At 36.2% G+C, this 25,039-nt stretch overlaps 1 protein-coding gene across 4 annotated transcripts in view; it reads left to right on the forward strand.

Annotated features, from left to right (window-relative positions):
- The window catches only part of SCN7A (sodium voltage-gated channel alpha subunit 7), a 98,553-nt gene that overhangs the window by 34,796 nt on the left and 38,718 nt on the right, over positions 1-25,039 (forward strand). For all 4 annotated transcript variants that reach the window (XM_064382642.1, XM_064382639.1, XM_064382641.1 and 1 more), the window contains 6 exons: positions 231-300; positions 4,482-4,623; positions 8,070-8,276; positions 20,118-20,214; positions 22,487-22,725; positions 23,802-23,975. In XM_064382642.1, coding sequence (XP_064238712.1) covers positions 231-300; positions 4,482-4,623; positions 8,070-8,276; positions 20,118-20,214; positions 22,487-22,725; positions 23,802-23,975 — 929 coding nt within the window. The remainder of the gene's footprint in view (positions 1-230; positions 301-4,481; positions 4,624-8,069; positions 8,277-20,117; positions 20,215-22,486; positions 22,726-23,801; positions 23,976-25,039) is intronic.

A 25,039-nucleotide genomic window follows, 5' to 3' on the forward strand; every position in this document is an offset into this window, starting at 1 on the left:
TTTGTTAAAGGCAAAGCAGTCTTCCCAGAAATGTTGAACATTCAACATCTTGCTACATTCCCAAAGGCTTTGGCTTGCATATCAGATGCTAGGTTAAAAAGGCCAGGATATTTGCTCTTTTCTTCTCAACTGCAGAAAGGGATTTTAGCTTCTGCAGTATCCAAATGGACTTCCAATGTGCTGCTAACTCATGATTAGATATAGAATATCATTTCTTGCCTATTTTTCAGAAACAGAAAACTTTTATTATTTGGAAGGAGAAAGATATGCTCTCCTTTGTGGCAACAGAACAGATGCTGGGTAAGTGGTGTTAGCTTTCTTCTATTAAATCATTATCACCTGTCAATGGTACTTAATGAAGGACCATTGCTTTTATTTTTGGCTCCCATTCGATTGCATTATCTCAGTTCATTGTCAAAACCATACTGAGTCCTTTTAGTCTACTCGGGCCACATTAACAAAATACTGTAGACTGGTTAGTTTAAAAACAACAGAAATTTATTACTCACAGTCTGGGAGGCTGAGAAGTCCAGATCAAGGTGCTGGACAACTTTGGTGTCTGGTGAGGGCCTGCCCTCTAGCTCATAGATGGTGCCTTTTTGCTGTGTCCTCACATGGCAGAAGAGGCCAGAGGTTTCTTTCACACCTCTTCTCTGGAGATACTGATCACATTCAAGAGGACTTCACTCTCATGACCTAATTACCTATCAAAGGCTCCACCTTCTTTTTTTTGAAAAGATTATTTTTAAAAAATTGAGTAAGTTGGCCGGGCGCAGTGGCTCACACCTGTAATCCTGGCACTTTGGGAGGTGGAGGCGGGTGGATCCCTTGAGCTCAAGAGTTCAAGATTAGCCTGGGTGACATGGTGAAACCCCATCTCTCCAAAATATACAGAAATTAGACAGCTGTGCTGGCATGTGCCTTCAGCCACAGCTACGTGGGAGGATGAGGTAGGACGACTGCTTGAGCCGGAAAGGTTGAGGCTGCAGTGAGCCATGATGGCGCCACTGCACACAAACCTGGGTGACAGAGTGAGACCCTGCCTTGAAAAAAAAAAAAAAAAAAACCCCAAACTAACTTGGGGGTCACTAGTTTACAGTCTTTTATTTGGGGCCTCATATGGCACGTAGTTTGGACTTTTTTCCTCAAGTTTTATAGGAATTTATTGAGGTAACAGTCTGACCTGTATTTTAAAGATAATGTGAACGCAGACCAGAAAATGGATTAGAGAGGGCAACGGGGAAGCAGTAAGACTGTTAAGACTTGAATGCAATTTCTAGGATGACCCTAGAATGCTTTAATGACCCAGCGCAGCTGTTTAGTTACTTCATTTTCCATCTGCTCCCACCCTCACCCCCAACAAATTCCCATTAGTCCAGAGTCATTTTGAGACTTCTTTTTTTTTTTTTTTTTTGAGACAGAGTCTTGCTCTGTCACCAAGGCTAGAGTACAGTGGTCAGATCTTGGCTCACTGCAACCTCCGCCTCCTGGGTTCAAGCGATTCTCCTGCCTCAGCCTCCTGAGTAGCTGGGATTACAGGCGCGCACCACCATGCCCGGCTAATTTTTGTATTTTTAGTAGAGATGGGGTTTCGCCATGTTGGCCAGGCTGGTCTCGAACTCCTGACCTCGTGATCCACCCACCTCGGCCTCCCAAAGTGCTGGGATTACAGGCATGAGCCACCTCACCTGGTGGAGACTTTCTTTCTTTTTTTTTTTTTTAAATTGTATTTTAGGTTTTGGGGTACATGTGAAGAACATGCAAAATTGTTGCTTAGGTACACACGGGGCAGTGTGATTTGCTGCCTTCCTCCCCTTCACCTATATCTGGCACTTCTCCCATGCTATCTCTCCCCACCTCCCCACCCCCTGCTGTCCCTCCCCTGTTTCCCCCCAACAGACCCCAGTGTGTAGTGCTCCCCTCCCTATGTCTGTGTGTTCTCATTGTTCAACACCTGCCTATGAGTGAGAATATGCGGTGGTTGATTTTCTGTTCTTGTGTCAGTTTGCTGAGAATGATGGTTTCCAGGTTCATCCATGTCCCTTCAAAGGACATGAACTCATCATTTTTGATGGCTGCATAATATTCCATGGTGTATATGTGCCGCATTTTCCCTGTCCAGTCTATCATCGATGGGCATTTGGGTTGGTTCCAGGTCTTTGCACCTTCTAATCACCTTGGGAGTTAGAATTTCAGCATGAATGTTGAGGGAACACAAACACTCAGACCATAGCAGAAGTATGCAATGTGGAATACTATTCATCCAATTTTACAGAAAAAGCAATAGTCAGACTAATTCAATGATTTCTTCGAGGGCAAGAAGCTAGTTAATGACAGAGCCAGGACTTAAACAAGAATCTTGTTTTCAAGAAGGCTCCAGAGCTAGTGAAAATGACCAAGAAAGACAATAGAAATCTATCCTTTGGAAAGAAGTTTTGGAAGAAAAGAAATATTAAAGATATGCTGATATTTCACTTAATATATGTTTTTCTGGCTATAATTTACATTAATAAAAAGCTCTTAAAATCAGCATTTCAAAATAATTCTTCAGAGAGATGACAAAACTGTCATGTCTCATTGTCCTATAATTTCGGATGAAAATTCCAATTCAGAAAGTGGAAACAGGGCACTTCTCAGCAGTGTGTGACCCACGTAATTCCCTCGTGTTGCTTTGCTCAGCTGAGATGATTTAGCAAACATTTGTAAACTCAGCTCTTTCTTACATTCTGGTGCCCAGATTAACAAAACGCACATGGGGGAGGAGAGCATGAGTTAGTTATATGGTTTAGTTAAATTCAGGGGATTTGGATATTTTCTCACTTGTGCAGCATATATATATACATATATATATATGTATATATATGTATGTATATATGTATATATATGTATGTGTGTATATATATATGTATGTGTGTTTGTGTATATATATGTGTGTATATATATGTATGTATATTTCTGTTGGTTTGAGACTGAGTCTTGCTCTGTCACACAGGCTGCAGTGCAGTGGCATGATCTCTGCTCAGTGCAACCTCTGCCTCCTGGGTTCAAGCGAGTTTTGCGCCTCTGCCTCCCAAGTAGCTGGGATTACAGGCATGTGCCACCACGCCCAGCTGATTTTTGTGTTTTTAGAACAGACAGGGTTTCACCATGTTGCCCAAGCTAGTCCCGACCTCCTGAGCTCAAGGGATCCACCCGCCTTGGCTTTCCAAAGTGCTGAGATTACAGGCGTGAGCCACTGTGCCCTGCGCCTGGCCTCAGCACATATTTTTTTGCCCAGCTCCTCCTGGGCTTCCATTCTATTCTTATATCCAAATGGTGAACCAATCTCTTTGTATCTGTTCCATCCCATTTCAGCTAATTCCTTTTATGTACATTCCAAAATCAAATATAACCTGAAATACATTTTTGAGATAATGGCCACGGATATTCATGATACAATGGCAAATTTCGAGGCAAGGAGGGAAAGTCATGCAGTGTTCCTTCTGCAGCAGTCATACTTGGCTGCATGGCAAACTATCCCAGCACAACAAGACAACAACAAAACTTCATTTGTTCAGATACTATGGGTCGGCAATTTAGCAAGTTCTGATGCACAAGTGATTTTTAAACCTCTCCTTGTTCCCTTAAAACTAAAACAAGTATCATGACTAAACCCAAAATAATGTCAGAGAGAACTACACAAGGCCACGGCAAGAGCAAGCCTGATTTACTGGGCCGCTACTGTAATAATGGAACACAGCACCAAAGCCCCTAAGTAGACAGAAGTATGAGGACTCCCTGAAAGGAAATAAAATAAATATTTAATTTGATCTGCCTTCCCATGTGCAAATACTGCTTATAAATTATTGATACGATAAATGTTTTCTCACCCTTAAATAATGGGCTCTAAGGGCTTGAGATGAAATCATTAGAAAATTATACCCTCAATCATTGCAGTTGTATTTTTATCAGTACTATTTTCCATCAGTTATACCTTCACTCTGATGTTCAGCTATTTCCCCTTTAATATTGGAGTAGTAAAGATATAGTTAATACAAGGCATTTTATTCTTGAAAATGGTAAGATGATAGATATTAAGTATTCTCACCAGACACACAAAAAATAAGTATGTGAGATACACATATGTTAATTAGCCCCATTTGTTCATTTCACGATACACACATATTTCAAAATAGCATGTTTTGCTTCACAAATATATACAGTTTTTGTCAATGAAAAAACAAAGAAATACAAAAATTGACTTCGCAAGAAAACACTTTTGAGGCCCCTTTTTCTTTTTGCTTAATTAACACCATTCGCTGTATCAACATAAAATCTAACTCACTTGCAACTTTTTAGCAGGCAATTGTCTGGGAGACTTACTACTCTCCCCGTGGAAGAGGGAGTTCTCTATTATTCAGGACAGATGTTTTATATTTATGATTTGGCCATAATCTGAAAGTCACCTAACAGTAAGGAGTCTTTTTCTTTGTCTTCTTTAGTCAGTGTCCTGAAGGATATATGTGTGTAAAAGCTGGCATAAATCCTGATCAAGGCTTCACAAATTTTGACAGTTTTGGCTGGGCCTTACTTGCCCTATTTCGGTTAATGACTCAGGATTACCCTGAAGCACTTTATCACCAGGTAAGAACAGAGAGAATCTGTACTGTACTTAGAAATGGCACCATGCCCTCACTTCTAAGATAATGGTCAAATGTAACATAGTTTATTAAATTTTTATGTGCAGAAGAATTAGAGGACAAAAGGAAAGAGAACTAGAATTACTGAATGTCAAACTATGTGCTGGCCACAATGCCAGGTGTATTATATCTTTAATTTTTGAAACAATTCTACAAGGTTAGAGAGAGAGAGGAGAAAAAGAGAGAGAGTGTGTGTGTTTATGTGCATTATTTTTATTTGAAGACACTAAAATTTAGAGAGGTCAGCTTTTTATTTGAAGACACTAAGATTTAGAGAGGTCAACTAGCCTCCCAAAATGTATATTAGTTAAACCTTCCCCATCTCAGATCACTGTCTTGTTCCAAAGCCTATGATATTATACATATGATAATCACTAAATAAAGAACATTTCTAGGTATTAATTCTTTAGTTAAAACATTTTGAATTTATGAGGTTACTATGTATTAAGGAATTATTTATTGAACATATAGTGTCCTGTTTCTTTTTATTCTTCTATTTCTTCTTATCCTTTTTAATATTCAACCATTCAATCATGTTCCAGTTAAAATAGCAGAAGACTTACTGTAATGAGAACTGAAATTCAAATTCTGAGAGTCTGTCTTCATAACTAATTATGTATGTGTCATAGTTTCTCAGAAAGGTATGATATTCATTAAAATGGGGATTCAGTGTTTCTTTGAAGAGAAGTTCTATCATAGTAGAAAGTACAGTGTTATTTTCAAAGCAGCATTACTTTAACTTCTGAAGTTATTTATAGTTGAAGGAGAACTTTTTTTTTTAATAGACATACACACCCAGTCCATACTTACTTTGGTTGACTTGATAAATTGTGAGCAGTATATGTATATATACAGGTCATTAATAATGATAGGCTAATGTAATATATTTGGGGCACAAAGTTTCAGAATCTATTCAATGGAAATCAAGTAGACCAAACATATATGCAGTATAATTGTATTTTTGGTAAAAAATAAAAAACATGAAAATATTGCAAGTGACATTTTTACACAAACTATATTTTTCTAATTTTGTTATACTAGTACTTATATTGGTATTTCCAGTCTTTTTGACAAGATTCAGTGTTTTCTCCAAAACACTAGGAGGTTCTTATTTCTAAAACAATCTGATCATGTTATCCTTTTTCTAAAAATGCTTCAGTGTTTTTCAAATTCCTGTGGGCCAAAGTTCCAAGTCTATATGCATGATATGTAATGCCCTTTAAGGTCTCATCTGCCTACATCTCCAGACTTATTTCTTAACATATGCTAATTTATACTCTCTGCTTAATTACTTAAAAGGTTTTCTGCTTCCTAAATAAGCTTTTCTCATACTTATTTCCATGTATGATGTACCCTTCCCTAAATTTAAGTTTCCCCTATCTGCCTGCAGTTTCATGCTTCGAATTTATGCTGTGAAATCAGGATTTCTTCTTTGAGCTTTTCCCCAAGCCCAGCATAGGAGTAAGTCACATCCTACACTGAAATGCCACAGGCCACTATACTTTCCTCAGATTGTGGTGTTTTAGTTGCTTGTCCAGCTATTTTTCTTACTTGGAGATGAACTGCCTGAGAAACTACCTTCGAACTCTTTATCTATCTGAGAAAAAAATACAGATTTTTGTCTTGTTTTAATTTTGGCTGTTTTCTCAGTATCTAACACATAGAAATATTTAATGGAACTATAATAAAAATGCAAGTGAATATTTATGGGCTATTTTACAGTATATGCTATAATAATACAGGTTTCGCTCTTTGCTTATTGCCCCCAAAATGTATGAGTTAATTTTCTTGTTAGCATTTGTTTAAAGACAGTTCTTTCCCTCTGCCAAAGAAATAGAGAACCAGTCTGGAAGTGTCCTGCTGTTGGGGCCCTCAGGATCTTTATTATTGTACTCCAAGTTTTTTTTTCTGTACTTCAAGTTTTAGGATACATGTGCAGAACTTGCAGGTTTGTTTCATAGGTATACACATGCCATGGTGATTTGCTGCACTCATCACCCCGTCATCTACATTAGGTATTTCTCCTAATGCTATCCCACCCCTTACCCCCACTCCCCAACAGGCCCTGCTGTGTGATGTTCCCCTCCCTGTGCCCATGTGGACCTGTCAGTGAGTGGAAGCAAGGGAAGGGATAGCATTAGGAGAAATACCTAAGTACAGCCCCTGTTCAAGCTAAAATGTAATAAAACTAGAAATTATGTACTGTTTTATGCTAACAAGAGCATATGCTTTTATCCTTCACTACCATCATATAGTGGAAAAAGCAAAAGTCCTGAATTCAGGCATTCTCTCATAGGCTGTGAGATCTTTTTTTCCCATCTGATTTTCATTTGTCTTCTGAAATTGATATTGAAAATAATGTTGAATAAGATAATAAACATAAAGTATAGTTGTCCTTCAGTATCCATGGGAGAATCAGTTCCAGGACCTCTGGTGGATACTAAAATGCATGAATGCTCAAGTTCCTTACATAAAATGGCATAGTATTTGCATATAACCTACATACTTCCTATATACTTTAAATTATCTCCTGCATGCTTTAAATTATGCCTAGATTACTCATAATACCTAATACAACACAAATGCTATATAAATACAATCATGTGTTGCTTAGGTGACTTCATCATCTTTCAATCAATAAGGTTAAATCAATGGAAAATATTTTATATTTGTACTATTCTTATAATTTTTTAAATTTTTAAAAATTAATCTTTCTGATCTGTCTTAGGCAATTATTATGAAATAAAAGCTAGTCAGTGCTATGTTTGGCAATCTGAAATGCATTCTGCTATCCATAAATGTCACCCACTGTAATGCCTTCATGTAAATGGATTATATGACTTCCCCATTTATCTTGTCTAAAAGTTCTTCACCAAAGCAGATACTCTGACAGGCAAAGTCCTGCTCCCCATTCCTTGTAAAGACTAATTTTTCACTTTGCTGTGATTTTTCCATAAAGTAATAATCAGAAGAAAATAATCTCCAGCCATTATCTGTCTTCATTAAGTTTCATGTATTTAAATATTCTGCTGCAAATAAAATAACTTTCCATGTTAAGGCTTTCCAGCTTCTATATTGAGAGATGACAATTCTTTCAAATATGTTTTCTCTATCAATGAAGACATAAAAATCAAATACTTACCCTAAGTTAATTGAATTACTAAGTTTCCCTGGGTTTCACAGCATATATTTTATAGCTTACATGAATGCTTCAAGTTGAAAAGCTTTTCATTTATTTCTTCTGGTGGAGCCAGTCTTTAAACTATCTTGTGATTACATTGCATTTATGACTAAATTATTTTCCTAACAAAATTTCACCTTTTATCTTAGGAGAATGCAGGAAGATAAATAACATTTTACTCTTTTGTTTTACATTCTACCTTTCCTTAGGTACTTTATGCTTCTGGAAAGGTCTACATGATATTTTTTGTTGTGGTAAGTTTTTGGTTTTCCTTTTATATGGCAAGTTTGTTCTTAGGCATACTTGCCATGGCTCATGAAGAAGAAAAGCAGAGAGTTGGTGAAACAACCAAGAAGATTGAACCAAAATTTCAAAAGACTGGAAAAGAACCTCAAGGAGGAAATGAAACAGCTGAGGTATAACTTTTTGCTTTTTTTGTCTTGAAACAACAATCATTTATTTGTTGTTGATTCTATGTTGTTGATTCATTATTATTTGCTCATGATTCTATGGCTTAGGTTCAGTTGAGACAGTTCATCACTGGTCTCATGGTGGTCACAGATTCCAAAAAACAGCAGGGGAGTTAGCACCAATGTCAAGTACCTTAAGGCTCTGCTTGTGTCACATTTGTTATTGTCCAGTGGGTAAAGCAAGTAACATGGCCAAGGTTAGAGTTAAATTGGAAAGGTACTTCCTAAGGAAATTTATGGCCATGTTTGCAAATAATCTACCACACTTATGAGATTTGTTTGTTTGGGTTTTAGTTCTTTTTCTTAGTGATAGTGATGTTCTTTATTTTTCTATATAGTTTTAAATTTTTTATAATTTCAACTTTTTTGAATGTTAAATAGTTGTTTTATTAGAGCATCTTTTTTTTATTATTATACTTTAAGTCCTGGGATACATGTGCAGAACATGCAGGTTTGTTACATAGGTATACATGCACCATGGTGGTTTGCTGCACCCATCAACCCGACATCTACATTAGGTATTTCTCCTAATGCTTTCCCTTCCCTTACCCCTACCCTGCCAACAAGCCCCAGTGTGTGATGTTCCCCTCTCTGTGCCCATGTGTTCTCATTGTTCAACCCCCACTTATGAGTGAGAACATGTGTTGTTTGGTTTTCTGTTCTGGTATTAGTTTGCTGAGAATGATGGTTTCCAGCTTCATCCATGTCCCTGCAAGGGACATGAACTCATTCTTTTTTATAGCTGCATAGTATCTCATGGTGTATATATGCCACATTTTCTTTATCCAGTCTAACAATATTGGCAAACCAAATCCAGCAGCATATTAAAAAGTTTATCCACCATGATCAGGTCAGGTTCATCCTTGGGATGCAAGGCTAGTTAACATATGTGAATCAATAAACATAATCCATCACATAAACCGAACCAATGAAAAAAACCACATGATAACCTCAATAGATGCAGCAAAGGCCTTCGATAAAATTGAATACCCCTGCATGCTAAAAACACTCAATAAACTAGGTATTAATGAAACATATCTCAAAATTTCACCTTTTAGATTCAGGGGCTACATGTGCAGGTTTGTTACGTGGGTATATTGTGTGACAGTGAGGCTTCGGGTACAAATGATCCCGTCACCTGGGTAGTGCACATGGTACTCAACAAGCAGTTTTTCAGCTCTTGCCCTCTTCCCTGTCTTCACCCTCTAGTAGTCTCCAGGTTTGTTGTTCCCATCATTAGGTCCATGTGTATCCAGTGATGAGTCCCTACTTAGTAAGTGACAACATGCAGTATTTAGTTTTCTGTTCCTGTGTTAATTCACTTAGGATAATGGCCTCCAGCTGCATGCCTGTTGCTGCAAAGGACATGGTTTCATTATTTTAAAATGCTTCTGAAAATCACAGTGCTAGAGGTGTCTTTAAGGTCTTGAAATACATTGCCTTCCAATATCTGTTTATATCTGTATGTGGTACATAATCAGAGGATCAAAAAATATTTCAATAAGAGAGCTTGCTTTTGCCACATAACATTCCTACCTTAATGCCCTGTAGCAAGAGTGACTGCTACCTTTAAAGATTTATCTATCATATACAGGTTTTTTTGTTCCAAAATGTCTATTTCTACTGCTTATAAACTATAGCTATGTTGGGTTTTTAGAACTTGACTTCTCTTAATACAAGTATAGTTTATTAATTTAAAACTACTTCAGACAGCTCATCAAAATTCACTTTGAAAAATGTTGTAACGCAAAGTGATAGAACCTTCCATAATTTAGAAATTAGAAAGTACTAAAGGGATGGATAAAAGTACTGTAGTGAAGTTGTAGACAGAAATAAAATTACTTTATTGGCCTTCTAGTTCTTTCCAGAGGAAATGCACTATGTATCATAATACAAGGAATTATTTTATTCCTGAAATAATTTGAACCAGATTAAAAACCTAATCACGTTTTACCATAATTTTCAATTATCTTAGTGTTATGCTTTAATATTTTTTTTAGATTCTTTGGCCTCAGAGCAAAAAATTTGGCTATTAATTTGACATTATTGACAGAAGTAGCATTAAGGAAGTTTTGGAAAATTGTCTTTAAAAGTATAAACTGTTCCATAAGTGTGCTTAAAGAAAGGAACAGATGGAAGAAAGCAACCAGAAGTAGCTTTCTTATATTCCTCAGGACCGAGAAATCTCACATCTCTTCCTTGAACTACCCTTCTGGTAAATGGGAAAAAAAAAAATCTAGATTGAGCCAGAGAACAAAAAATAGAGAGGAGCCGTGACCAGAACCCTCTCATATAAAGAGGATAAAAAGACTGAAGGAAAAGTAAAGGGCCAAGATACACTCTGCCATGAAGTGGAATATATAGTAAGGTACATTAATGCCAAAGGTCCATACTAAGTCGAAGATGGAAATGTTAACTTTCCTGTTTATAACCCTTTCACTAAGTCATCACCAGTGAAGGAGCTTTAGAAAGTTATTGTACCAAAAAGTGGGATCCGAACAACATGATGTAAGATCATACTGAATGACTGGGTAGCTACTTATGTCTGTAACATGCATACCATTGAACAAGAAGCAATTGTAGACTGAGTGAAGAAAACATGTATAAAAAAGGCTATTGAGTATTCCCATTATATCACACATGAGTAAGTCACAGAAAAACATATTTCAAAAGCTTTCTGTTTCCAATAAATGAATCAAGGGTCCTTCAGACTGAGTGATTAGAGTTTGAATGATATGTTGAATGTGTAATTTGTTCTGAAGTGGCATTTCACAATCTTAAGGGCTTATGGCTGCACTCAATTGTATCTTAGAATGTAACAATACTTCTCTGATCCCAGATGAAACGTTTTATTAACTCTGCTTATGAAGAACTTGGATATTTCCCAGTTTTATAATATTTCCGTTCATTTTTCTGCTCTGGATCACATAAAGCATTTCTGATTTTTATTAACATTTTTAATTATAACCAATTTCTTTTCCTGGAAGAATCCTAGAACATTTTATCATGCAGAATTTTCTGGGAAGTAAGAATATACACTATTTTTACAAGATTTTTTCCTCTTTTATTTATAAATACAAAAACTAAAAAAAAAATGATGTAAAATGGAACATATTGAGGACTCTACACATCACTGATCTGCTTGCAGACCAGTTGGATGCCAATTCTGATGCTGGAATAGCCAGGAATTACTTAGGGCTACATATTCTCACGTTATAGGAAAGTTGTAGGTCATATTGGCTAAAAGCACAGCGCTGTAGTCAGATAAATATGGATATCAGCCCAATTTAGCTACTTAATAGATGAATGATATTTGCCAAGTCTGTTAGCTTTTCTACACTTCAGCTCTTTTACCTGTAAAATGTATATATAGTACCTGTCCTATGGGTTATAGTGAGGTCCAAATGAAATAAATGCATGTAAAGCACCAAGCAGTGCTTACACTATACTAAGCAACTGAAAAAATGTTATGAAGAATATTAATAAGATTATTGACATGTCAATATTATACATCATGTTAAAGGTGGCTTTTACAGAAATTACCACACTCGCAATCTATATTAAGAACACTTGATTTTTATGGAAAAAATATCGGATTGAATAAAGTCACATTTTAGAAGTAAATTATCTCATAACAATGTAATAACATTAATATCATGCAACATGTATTTATTTACTGTGTGCCAGACTCAATGCTAAATGTTTTAGATACATTGTTACCTTTCTACTGTGACAAGCCTTTGAGATATTGGAATTTTCCCAGTATTTCATATAAGAAAATTTGAGATTCAGTCTCCAAAGTGGGAAATGTAGAACTAGACATAATATTAAACAAGATATTAAAAATGTTTATAGTATTATCCAATAAAAATTTAATTCACAGGTTATAAAGTTCATAAAGAGTCAGTTGCTAATTATAGAGAACACAAGAAGGCATGGCTGTTCCAATAGAGAAACACCCAGCAACATAAAATTCTTGTCTTTGACTATATTTAGGGATAATTGAAATAATAATACAAATGACGATAGCAGTCACATAAAATGTTCATTAAGTGTCAACTATGCACCAGACATATGATAAGTACCATCACGAATTCTCAAGTTTAATCCTCATTGAGGAGTTCCATCTGCAGAGATTGATCTATATTCACTGAGATCTGATTTCATAATGTTGAGGAAGACAATCCATGATTTACTACTTTACTTCCTTGTTATGGAGGTTCAGGGCTGAAACAGTATCATTCTATTGGTCACACAGTTTGCAGGTGAAACTTTCTTATAATTTGTCAACTACTGGCAACACCTCAGGAAGATGTTGTATATAAAATCATAGGAATACAAATATTTTTAAAAAAATTTGCCACATTTAAAATGACAGTCATAATTCATCTATGTAACTAGTTAAAATGTGATTGACAATTGTACCAAGTACTGAAGATAAAAGAGTTTTAATAAATACAAATATAATGTCTATCTTCATGAAGCTAATGGCCTAATGGATAGACTGACTATCAAATTATCATAAACACTAAATTGCATCTCAAGGACAATAAATTATGTGTTTATTGCTGTTATGAAATAGGAAACACAAAATACCAGGTACAATATATTCTTCCCAAAATCTGAGCTAACTCTAATAAGCATTTTCACCAATTGTTTTTTTTCCCAGAGACAATGAGAGAGAGGAGTACATTAAATTACACTGAAATGATATAACCTGACAAATCAAGAATGTGACTTTAAAGATAATTTATCTTTGAAAAATAAATTATGTTGGAAAAAATAAAATTACAAGATAATTGATAAAACTGCCAAGTGAATAAAATGTGTGGACCTTGTTTATATTTTGATTAGAATAAATCAACTGTAATGATGTTTTTGAACAATGAATTGGGTATTGGCTAGTATTAAGGAATTACTAATTTTGCTAAAATTGTGATCATGGTGTTGTGATTTATAGTTTTAATATTTTATTTGAAAAATGTATTATCTCTGAAATTTTATTTAAATATTTCAGAAAATAAGTAGAGCAAAAAATAAATGAAAAAGGAAGAATGGAATGTTAGTAATTGTTGAGGCTAGATTTTGACTACTTGGTGGTTCACTCTATTCTCTACTTTAATAAATTAAAGAAAACTGGGGCAAGTGGAACAAAGCTGAGAGACATGGGCCTTTTATAAAGGATTTTGAGGGCCTTTTATAAAGGATTCTCTGAGTCAGAAAAGGTTTCTATGAGAAACTGACACTTGAGCTGAGATGTGAAAAATGTGTCCAGGCTAAATGGAGTGGGCAGGGTGAGTCAGAGAATTAAAAAGGCCAGCATGGCGGCAGGAGAGTAACTCTGAGTCCAAGATGAACTTGTCAGATATTCATAGGTAAATGCGAGAGATGTGACTAAGTCCTTCCTTTTTACTGCCTTCCCTCCAAAAAATATTTAAACTAGTTTGGAGAAGAAGAATCCTAGCCTCCTTTCCCAGTTTAATTTTAATATTGGATTGTCAGAAGTTCAGGCATACGACCTTATTAGCTCTTAAATAACCAATAGAGGAAGGGTGTTGAGTAACAATCCTCTCAATTTTCATTGAAAAATAGCTATATCCTTAGTATTTGGCCAATATGTGGACATTAATTTAACATTTATAAGAAGCTCGATCAAGGTAAATATATTACAAGACAGACATGAGGTTCATTCATTTTATATTCTAAAATATATCCATAGTTGAAGCCAAATTAGTAGAGAATTGAGCACTGGCTACATCAACAACATTGTTACCACCTACTTTATGCCCCCTTCTCCACCTTGGAGAGTTCTCTTTACTGAATGGCTTCTTTTTTTTTTTTTTTTTTTTTTTTTTTTTTTTTTTTTTAGAGAAAGAGAGAGAGAGAATAGGAAGGAGAAAAAAGGAAGAGAAAGAGAGAGAGAGAATGGGGAGGAGGGAGAAGGAAAAGAAAGAGGGAGAGAGAATGGGAGTATTGCTTTCTTGCCCAGGCTAGAATGCAATTTAGTAATGGGTATTGAAAACCTCTTTTATACTGATAATTATACTTAATGATGTAATCAGGAAGGAGTAAGGGAAGAAGATAACAAACAAACAGCCAACCAATATTTAATTTAAACCTATGAAATGCTATGCGATTACTGAGGAGTGATTTACTTCCAATTATATAGTCACCTTTGGAATAGGTGTGAGGTGGTAATGTATGTTTTGTGTATTTGAAGTGGAGAGTACTATAAATATTTATTAAGTTTACTTGTTCCGGGTCTGAGTTCAAGTTCTGAATATCCTTGTTAATTTTCTATCTCGTTGATCTATAGAATCGTTAGCTCTTCTTGTTGCATTGATCCTTTTGCCATTATGTAATGTCATTCCTCGCCTCTTTTGATCTTTGTTGCTTTAAAGTCTACTTTATCAGAGGTGAGAATTGCATCTGCTGCTTTTTGTTTATTAGTTTATTTTTACTCTCTGTTCAATTGGTAAATCTTCCTCCTTCTCTCTGAGTCTTTGTGTATTGTTTCATGTAAGATGGGCCCGGATGCAGCATACCGATGGGTTTTGGCTTTTTATCCAATTAAAATATATGTAAGTTTAATACCAGCATTTGATACTAGCTGGCTGTTTTGCCCATTAGTTGATGTGAATTTTTTATTGTGTTAAAGTTCTTTGCTTTTTGATATATTTTTGGAAAGGCTGATATTGGTTGTTCCTTTATATGTATAGTGCTTCTTTCAGAAGCTCTTGTAAAGCAGGCCTGGTGGTGGTGAACTCTCTAAGTACTTGTTTGTTCGCAAAAGATTTAATTTTTCCTTCGCACATAAAGCTTAGTTTGGCTGGATAGGAAATTCTGGGTTGAAAGTTCTTTTCTTTAAGGATGTTAAATATTCGTCCCCACTCTTTTCTGGCTTGTAGGGTTTCTGCTGAGAGATCTGCTCTAAGTCTGATAGGTTTCCCTTTATGGGTAACCTGAACTTTCTCTCTAGCTGCCCTTAGTATTTTCTCCTTCATTTCAACCCTAATAAATCTGGCAATTATGTGCCTTGGGGTTGGTCTTCTTGAAGAATATCTTTGTGGTGTTCTCTGTATTACCTGGAGTTGAATATTACCCTGCCTTGCCAGGTTGGGAAAATTTTCCTGAATGATATCCTGAAGAGTATTTTCCAACTTGGATTCATTCTCTTCATCACATTCAGGTACACCTATCAAACGTAAATTAGGTCTTTTCACATAGTCCCATATTTCCTGGAGACTTTGCTCATTCCTTTTCATCCTTTTTTCTGCATTCTTGTCTTCTCGTTTCATTTCACTGAGCTGGTCCTCGACTTCTGATATCCTTCCTTCCGCTTGATCAATTCGACTGTTTAAACTTGTGCATGCTTCGCGAAGTTCTCGTGTTGTGTTTTTCAGCTCCATCAATTCACTTATATTCTTCTCTAAATTGTCCATTCTCATTAACATTTCGTTAAACCTTTTTTCAAGGTTCTTAGTTTCTTTGCATTGGGTTAGAATAAGTTCTTTTAATTCACAGAAGTTTCTTATCACCCACGTTTGGAAACCTGCTTCTGTTATTGGAATACCGGTGTAATCTATTAAGCCTTGTTCCGTTACTGATGAGGAATTGCAATCCCCTGTAGAGGGAGAGGCATTCTGATTTTGAGTATTCTCTACCTTTTTACGCTGGTTTCTTCCCTTCATTATATATTTGTCCGTCTGTCGTCTTTATAATTACCGACTTTCTAACTGGGTCTCTGACGTCCAACTTGTTGATTCCCTGCGCCGAAATCTGAGCAATCCACTGAGCCGGCCAAAAGAGCGGTGTTAAGATTGATGGTGCTTTTCTGCCCGGGAATATCCGGACTCTGCACCAAGAACTGGCGTGCTAAGGCACCAGCAAAACCGCCACGCCGGCCACAAGAGTCGCCCTGGCGACCCATGGAGCTCCTCCACTGGGAATCTCGTGGTCCGTGAGCAACTAATATTCGTCTGAAAGTGTGGCGTCCTCTCGTTCTTTGCGCTTTCACTGGGAGGTACGTGCCCGAGCTGCTAATCATCAGCCATCTTGGATCTCTCTCCTACTGAATGGCTTCTTAATGTAATTTCATCAAATGTTGTTCCTAACTGAAACAGCTCTATAAAGAGTAATTAATTCCTCTCCATTAAGGATATACTCAAGGATAATATTCACTATGCTACACAGTATCATCTTTATGAGATATGCATATGGGAAATCCCTGTCAGATCTTAATGACATAATAATTACTTCTAATCTCATGAAAATTTTGAATTGCATACATTTTCACTTACATTTTATATAATCTTACACTTCAGCTAAAAATAGTTTCTGGAATAAGCATAGTTTAAACAAAAACTCTAACCTTACATCCTGAACTTTTTTGAGACAGAGTCTCTCTCTGTCGCCAGGCTGGAGTGCAGTGGCATGTTCTTGGCTCACTGCAGCCTCCACCTCCTGAGTTCAAACCGTTCTCCTGCCTCAGACTACCAAGTAGCTGGGATTACCAGCACCACCACACCTGGCTAATTTTGTATTTTTAGTAAAGATGGGGTTTCACCATGTTGGCCAGGATGGTTTTGATCTTCTGACCTCGTGATCCACCTGCCTCAGGATCCCAAAGTGCTGGAATTATAGGTGTGAGCCACTGCACCAGCCTTTTTAATTTTATTTTTTAGACCCAGTCTCACTCTGTTTCCCAGGCTGGAGTGTGGTGGCACAATCTCCGCTCTCTGCAACCTCCTCCCCATGGGTTCAAGTAATTCCTGCCTTAGCCTCCCTAGTAACTGGGATTACAGGTGTGTGCTACCACATCTGGCTAATTTTTGTATTTTTAGTAGAGACAGGGTTTCACCATGTTGGCCAGGCTGATCTCAAACTCCTGACCTCAAGTGATCTGCCCGCCTTGGCCTCCCAAAGTTCTGGGATTACAGGCTGTGCCCATCCACATCCTGAACTTTTAGCTTACTGTTGTTTTTTTTTTTAATTTCTTTTTTTTGGTCAAGTTTTATTTTAGATTCGGGGGTACACGGGCAGGTTCGTTACATGGGCAAATTGCATGTCACTGAAGTTTGGTGTACGAATGCTCCCATCACACAAGTAATGAGTGTAGTGCCTGATAGATAGACCTTCAACCCTCACCTGCCCCCAGCCTTTCCCCTCTAGTAGTCCCCAGTGCCTGGTATCTGTTTTTCCCATTGTACTGTCTGTGTGTACACAAAGTTTAGCTGTCACTTATAAGTAAGAATATACGGTATTTGGTTTTCTGTTCCTGCATTAACTGGCTTAGGATAATGGCCTCCAGCTGCATCCATGTTCATCCAGCTGCAAAGGACATGATTTTGTTCTTTTTTATAATGGCATAGTATTCCAGGGTACTACACTTTCTTTACTTAGTCTACTGTTGATGGGCATCTGTGTTGATCCCATGTCCTTGCTGTTGTGAATAGTGCTGTGATGAACATACAAGTGAATATGTCTTTTTGGTAGAATAATTTATATTCCTTTGGGTATATTCTCAGGATTGGGCCTGCTGGGTCTAATGGTAACTCTATTTTAAGTTATCTGAGAAATCTCCAAATTGCTTTCCACAGTGGCTGAACTTACATTCCCACCAGCAGTGTACAAGCATTTCCATTTATCCACAACTTCACCAACATCTGTTATTATTATTTTTTGTCTTTTTAGTAATAGCCCTTCTGATGGGTGTGAGATGATTTCTTATTCTGGTTTTGACTTTAATTTTTCTAATGATTACTGAGGTTGAGCATTTTATCATAAATTTGTTGACTGCAGTATGCCTTCTTTTGGGAAATGTCTGTTCATGTCCTTTACCCACTGGAAGAAAAAAGAGAGAATGGAGCTCTGTAGACCTGCAGTCTGTTATTGGTCTGATGAACCCAGTATGCAGTATAATTGGCTTTATCCTCCTCTAGCTTTAGTATATGTGAAATTACAGGGGACTTGACTGACAGTGAGATAATATAATGATTTCCATGGTAACTATTATGTCACTTCAGATATACCACAGCAGAACTGGCCAACCAGAATGTTGGCCAGTTATTGGCAAGCCTCAACCATTAACTCCCTCAGTGCTGGGGCAGTGGCAGCCCCTGTCAGTTAACTTTATTCAAGAGCAGTCTTTACCTATTTACCCCAAGTTAACAAATATACAAATATTTTCATACTTTGCATGTGTCAAATGTAAAAACAGTTGGAGATCAGTATAGTGTAATATCATCCACCCACTGTCTGGTTCTTAAAATTTAAATTCAAATACTGTTTTACATCTGATCACTAGAAATATCTATGGCCATACTCCTCAAAGTTATGAATACACAGAACTTGTAATATCTACACCAAAGCCTAGGAGTTTTAAGTACCTTACCAGTGCAAGATCAGTAAAGCTGAAGAGCTCTTAAAACCATTATTCATGAGACATTATAAACAGAAAGAAGTAATTTCCTTACAGAATTATGCCTGTCCTACTCATTTAATATTATACATCATCTAAGACAACCCTTTTAAATACATTCCATTGCTTATTATTCTTCAAGACTTATTTTATTATCACAATGCCAAATAATTTTTTATTTTATCAAGAGCATTTACAAAGTTTTAAAGTTAAAATATCCTAATAAAATTTAAGATGTTCGGAAAATACTTTCTTATTACTTAGTAGTATGTTTCCTGATGAAATATTTTACAATAATCATAAACTACATACTGAATTATTTGTCAAATATGGATCATATCCCAACCATTTCCTGGTCTTTACTCTTTTTATATTTAGCCTCAGACCTCACTGTATAAAATTTTATTTAATTTTAAGAATTTGTAAATCAGTTTAATACTGCATAGAGGATAATGATTAGCAAGTGATAGAACCCAAAAATGCTTCTGGAATACTATTAGTGGGAATGTAAATTAGCACAGCCACTATGGAGAGAGTATGGAGGTTCCTCAAAAAACTAGAAATAGAGCTACCACATGTTGCAGGGATCCCACTGCAGGGTATGTACTCAAGAGAAAGAAAGGCAGCATATTGAAGAAATATCTGCACTCCTGTGTTTACTGCAGTACTATTCACAGTAGCCAAGATATGAATAAACTTAAGTGTCTATCAATGGATAGATAAGGAAAATGTGTTATATACACAATGAAATAGTATTCAGCTATTAAAAGGAATAAAGTCTTGTCATTTGCAGCAACATGGATGGAACTTGAGGTTATGTTAAGTAAAATAAGTTAGGCACAGAAAGGCCAACTTCACATGTTTTCAGTCATATGTGGGAGCTAAAAACATGGATCTTATTGAATTAGATAGTTTATTGGTGGTTATCAGAGGCTGCAAAGAGTATGTATGAGGGGATATGAAGAGAGGTTAGCTAATGGGTACAAAAAATATGGTTAAATAGGAGGAATAAAGTCTAGTGTTCAATACTATGGTAGGGTGAGTCTAGTTAACAATAACTTATTATATAGTTAAAAACAGCTATAGGAGAAGAATTGGAATGTTATCGATGTAAAGAAAAGATAAATGTTTCAGGTAATATGTATTCCAATTAACCTGACTTGATCATTGTGCATTGTGTGCATGTATGAAAATACCACATATACCCCCCAGATATGTACAATGATTATTTAACAACTTAATAAAAACGAAAGGCTCCTGGAGAATAACTGGCATTTTTAGCAAGGCTGTACACCTTCTTATAGGTGTACAAAGAGAAAGCCTGCAAAAAGAGGAAGCCAATATTAAACCATCAAATTCCTTTTCAGGCCAAGACCATACAAATAGAAATGAAGAAAAGGTCGCCAGCATCCGCAGACACATCGCTGGATGTGTTGGAAGATGCTACTCTCAGACATAAGGAAGGTAAAGTACTAAATAGTTAGACACTCACTATGGAATGTATTACTCGTAAAATTCACTTTTAAAGAAATTCAGCAATTTCTTCAGAATCTTAGATGGTAACAACAAAAATTTAAGGAATATTTGAGAATATTAGGATAAACCATGCATAAAAATTTCAGAATCATGGTGTTTTAAACATTGGAAAGAGTGACCAAAGAGCAGGAAGTAATTTTCTTTGTTTAACATTAAAAACATATTGAAGTATTAACTTGTGACTAAATATAAAGATTGTGGTATATAACATTAATATCTCAAGGTTCTTTCTAGACTTATCTCTATATTTTTTATGTGTAACCAGAAATTAACATGAACAATATCAAAAGGCATTAATTTGTAAAGCATGTAAATCTAGACATTATAAGTCACAATGTTCTCAACTATGTTCCATATTTTTTTCTTGAGAGATGCCCCTACATTTTTCTTCTAATTTGCAATTTGCTTCATTTTCTTTTGTCTAACTCAACTAAACATTAACACAATAGAGGAAATTTACTTCATTCACCTTTTTTTTTTCACCCAGTTTTTTTTTTATTTAATTAAACTTGAAGTTCTGGGATACATGAGCAGAATGTGCAGGTTTGCTACATAGATATACATGTACCATGATGATCTGCTGCACTTATCAACCCATCATCCAGGTCTTAAGCCCCACATGCATTACACACTTGTCCCAGTCCTCTCCCTCCCAGTGCCTCCCATGCCCTGACAGGACCCAAGTGTCTGATGCTCCTTTCCCTGCTTCCATATGTTCTCATTGTTCAACTCCCACCCATGAGTAAGAATATGTGATGTTTGGTTTCCTATTCCTGTTTTAGTTTGTTGAGAATGATGGTTCCAGCTTCATCTATGTTCCTGCAAAGGACACGAATTCCTTCTTTTTTTAATGGCTGCATAGTAATCCATGGTGCATATGTGCCACATTTTCTTTATCCAGTCTATCACTGATGGGCATTTGGGTCGATTCCAAGTCTTTGCTATTGTGAATAGTGCTGCAATGAACATATGTGTGCATGTGTCTCTATGGTAGAGTGATTCATAATCCCTTAGCTATATACCTAGTAATGAGATTGCTGGGTCAAATGGTATTTCTGCTTCTAGATCCTTGAGGAATCACCACACTGTCTTCCACAATGCTTGAGCTAATTTATATTCCCACCAACAGTGTAAAAGCATTCCTGTTTCTCCACATTCTTGCCAGCATCTGTTGCTTCCTGACATTTTAATGATCACCATTAAAAAGATTATTTTCTTATCTTGTGAGACGGTATCTCAATGTGGTTTTGATCTGCATTTCTCTAATGACCAGTGATGATGAGCATTTTTTCATATGTCTGTTGGCAGCATAAATGTCTTCTTTTGAGAAATGTCTGTTCATATCCTTTGTCCACTTTTTGATGGGGTTATCTTTTTGTTGTAAATTTGTTTAAGTTCCTTGTAGACAGATTCTAGACATTAGACCTTTGCCAGATAGATTGCAAGAATATTCTCCCATTCTGTTGGTTGCCTATTCACTCTGATGATAGTTTCTTTTGCTGTGCAGAAGCTCTTTAGTTTAATTAGATCCCATTTGTCAATTTTGGATTTAGTTACAATTGCTTTTGGTGTTTTAGTCATGAAACTTTTGCCCATGCCTATGTCCTGAGTGATATTGCCTAGGTTTTCTTCTAGGGATTTTATGGTTTTAGGTTTCACATTTAAGTCAAACTGCATCTTGAGTTAATTTTTGTATAAAGTGTATGGAAGGGATCCAGTTTCAGTTTTCTGCCTATGGCTAGCCAGTTTTTCAAGCACCATTTATTAAATAGGGAATCCTTTCCCCACTGCTTGTTTTGGTTGAATCCAGCAGCACATCCAAAAGCTTATCCACCAGGATCAAGTCGGCTTCATCCCAGGAATGCAGGGCTGTGGTTAGTTGTCTTGCATTGAGATGAATCATGACATGGACATACATGTGAAGTGGGTAAAGGAGCAGAAAATTTAACAGACAAAAAAGAAGAATGAGGGAGAGAAAGCTTCCTCATGCTGAGAAAGCGGGCCGCCCAAGAGAGAGTTTCTCTTCATTTAGGTTTTTATTAGGAAAGAATATTTCTGTTTTTGAATTCTGTATCAGAATTCTAGCTTCAAATCTCCCTTTGCATGCTAAAGTCACCTCGGCTTGCCAAAGCACTGGGATTACTGGCGTGAGCCACTGCACCTGGCTGGAATGTTTAACTTTTCTATTATTTCGTTTCAGAACTTAAAAAATCCAAGAAGATATGCCCATTATGTTGGTATAAGTTTGCTGAAACTTTCTTGATCTGGAATTGTTCTCCCTGTTGGTTAAACTTGAAAGAATTTGTCCATAGGATTATAACAGCACCATTCACTGATCTTTTCCTTTTCATATGCATAATTTTAAATGTATGCTTTTTGGCCTTGGAGCATTATCCAATGAGTGAACAAACTAGCAATCTTCTCAGCATTGGAAACCTGGTAAGACTCTCATTTCATATTATTTTCACTTGTAGTTTCATATTTATCATTGAACTTTTCTTTGTTCATCATTATTCCCATTATTTTATTCTGTAACTCCGATATGTTGCAATATGCATAATTATTGAATGACACATTGTGTTTATGTTTTATCTCTCCAGCTCCTACTTTGTAAATGTTATCATTAAATAGTTTTACAGCTAGAATTTAAAATTCCCCAATTTTAATTTGGGGTTCCTAACCACCTGCTTAGCAGTTGCATTACATGGAAATTATTTATTGCCACTTCCTTCCCAAGTGTACAGTCTCTTGATACCATTAGCTCATAGATCAGAGTAGGGAAGAGGTGAAATAACAAGCACCTGACACCTGAATTCTTAATTCTGATTAAAACGACAGTTGGCCCTGTCTGTTCTAACCATGTATCTTTGCCCAGGATTAGAAATTATCATTTTAGCATGGTATTTTTGAGATTCACCTGTCCTTTTTCACATACAATGCAAAAGACAAAACGTATTTCTGCGAGTTTCAGAATAAGTCATATTCAAGCAAATGTATATTGTTTAGATGTCTTTGCTTTCACTGTTTTTGTTGTTCAGTTGCTTGGTACTAATACAAACAGCCAAATGACTACCAGTTTCAAATTATATACTTACTTGATACCAAAACAGTAATTTAGTGATTTCTGCCAGTACAGTAGTACAGTTTCCATAGGTTTACACTAGGTTTTTTCAGAGGTTGAAAAATTAAATATCGCATCATATACTCCATATCTTGAAAATAACTCTTCAAAATGGAAAAGTCTTCACTCTCAAATATTCTTTTGTTTTCCTCAAGGATGAATTTTATTAAAATAATAAAAGATTCTGTATATAGTGTTTGATGTCAAGTTGTTAAATAAAACATATGAGTCTGTCCTTATAATGCGGACTCCATAACTAACCAGATCTTGACAGAGGAGCTGTGAAGAATGTGACAGTGACAAGTAAATAGTGTGTGTTACAGATTTTGTGTGTGAAGGTGCTGATACAGCTATTGGAGTCATATTCTCACCCGTGTGTTTGGTTTTAATTTAGGTTTTCATTGGAATTTTCACAGCAGAAATGATTTTAAAAATAATTGCAGTGCATCCATATGGGTATTTCCAAGTAGGATGGAACATTTTTGATAGCATAATAGTGTTCCTTGGTTTAGCAGAACTTTTTATAGCGTATATTGAAGGACTGGCTGTTTTTCAATCATTCAGGATGGTAAGTAGAATCCAATACCTAATTCTTATTTGATCAAAGTTTATCTCAGTTTCTGCAGACATAAAATGAGGCAACAGTAATACCTATCCCGTTGAGACACTGGAAGTATTAAATGAATTAATTCATATATAAAGCGTCTATTGCCAAGGAAAGAGTAAGCAGTCTCCAATGCTGTTATTTAACCACAGCATTAAAGGAAATAATGCCATATATGCAGCAAATTTGAGATGCGGTTTTAGGAAGCAAGGTCAGGATAACTGAGTACATTTGGAAAAGCAAGAAAATGAGGAGTTTCCAAAGTGGAATGCTAATATGTCACCAAAAAGCTGAAATAAGTTGAATATTTTTAAATGTCAGGTATCAAGGAAGACCAGTCAGGCCAGCAGAACGTTATTATGATAATTATTAGGTCAATACTAGAGTATGTCTATAGGGTAGGGTAGTGGTGAGACTTAGAAAATTAAACAAAGGAATAATATTATTAGAATAATGTTTATTTAAATGGTAAGCTTAGATAAGTTATGCATTGTCACATTCTGGCGACAAATTGAAGGAATGTAGAATGAATTAAGAACAATTAAGTCCATTTGATCTTATTCTGATGGTTACTTCCTAAAGGGCAGTGCATTCAGAATCCTGTCTTTTTTTTTTTTTTTTTTTTTTTTTCACTTTACATGTGCAGATCTTGCAGGATTATTTCATAGGTATACACATGCCATGGTGGTTTGCTGTCTCCATCCCCCCATCACCTACATTATGTATTTCTCCTAATGTTATCCCTCTCCAAACTCCCCACCCCCTGCTATCCCTCCCCTAGAACCCCACCCTCCAACAGACCCTGGTATGTGATGTTCCCCTCCCTGTATCTATGTGTTCTCATTGTTCAACACCCACTTATGAGTAAGAACATGTGGTGTTTGGTTTTCTGTTCTTGTGTCAGTTTGCTGAGAATGATGGTTTCCAGATTGATCTATGTCCCTGCAAAGGACATGAACTCATCCTTTTTTATGGCTACATAGTATTCCATAGTGCATATGCACCACATTTTCTTTATCCAGGCTATC

This window comes from Aotus nancymaae, unplaced genomic scaffold (assembly GCF_030222135.1).
Source record: "Aotus nancymaae isolate 86718 unplaced genomic scaffold, 86718_ANA_hifiasm-v0.15.2.pri h1tg000029l, whole genome shotgun sequence".
Classification (NCBI taxonomy): Eukaryota; Metazoa; Chordata; class Mammalia; order Primates; family Aotidae; genus Aotus; species Aotus nancymaae.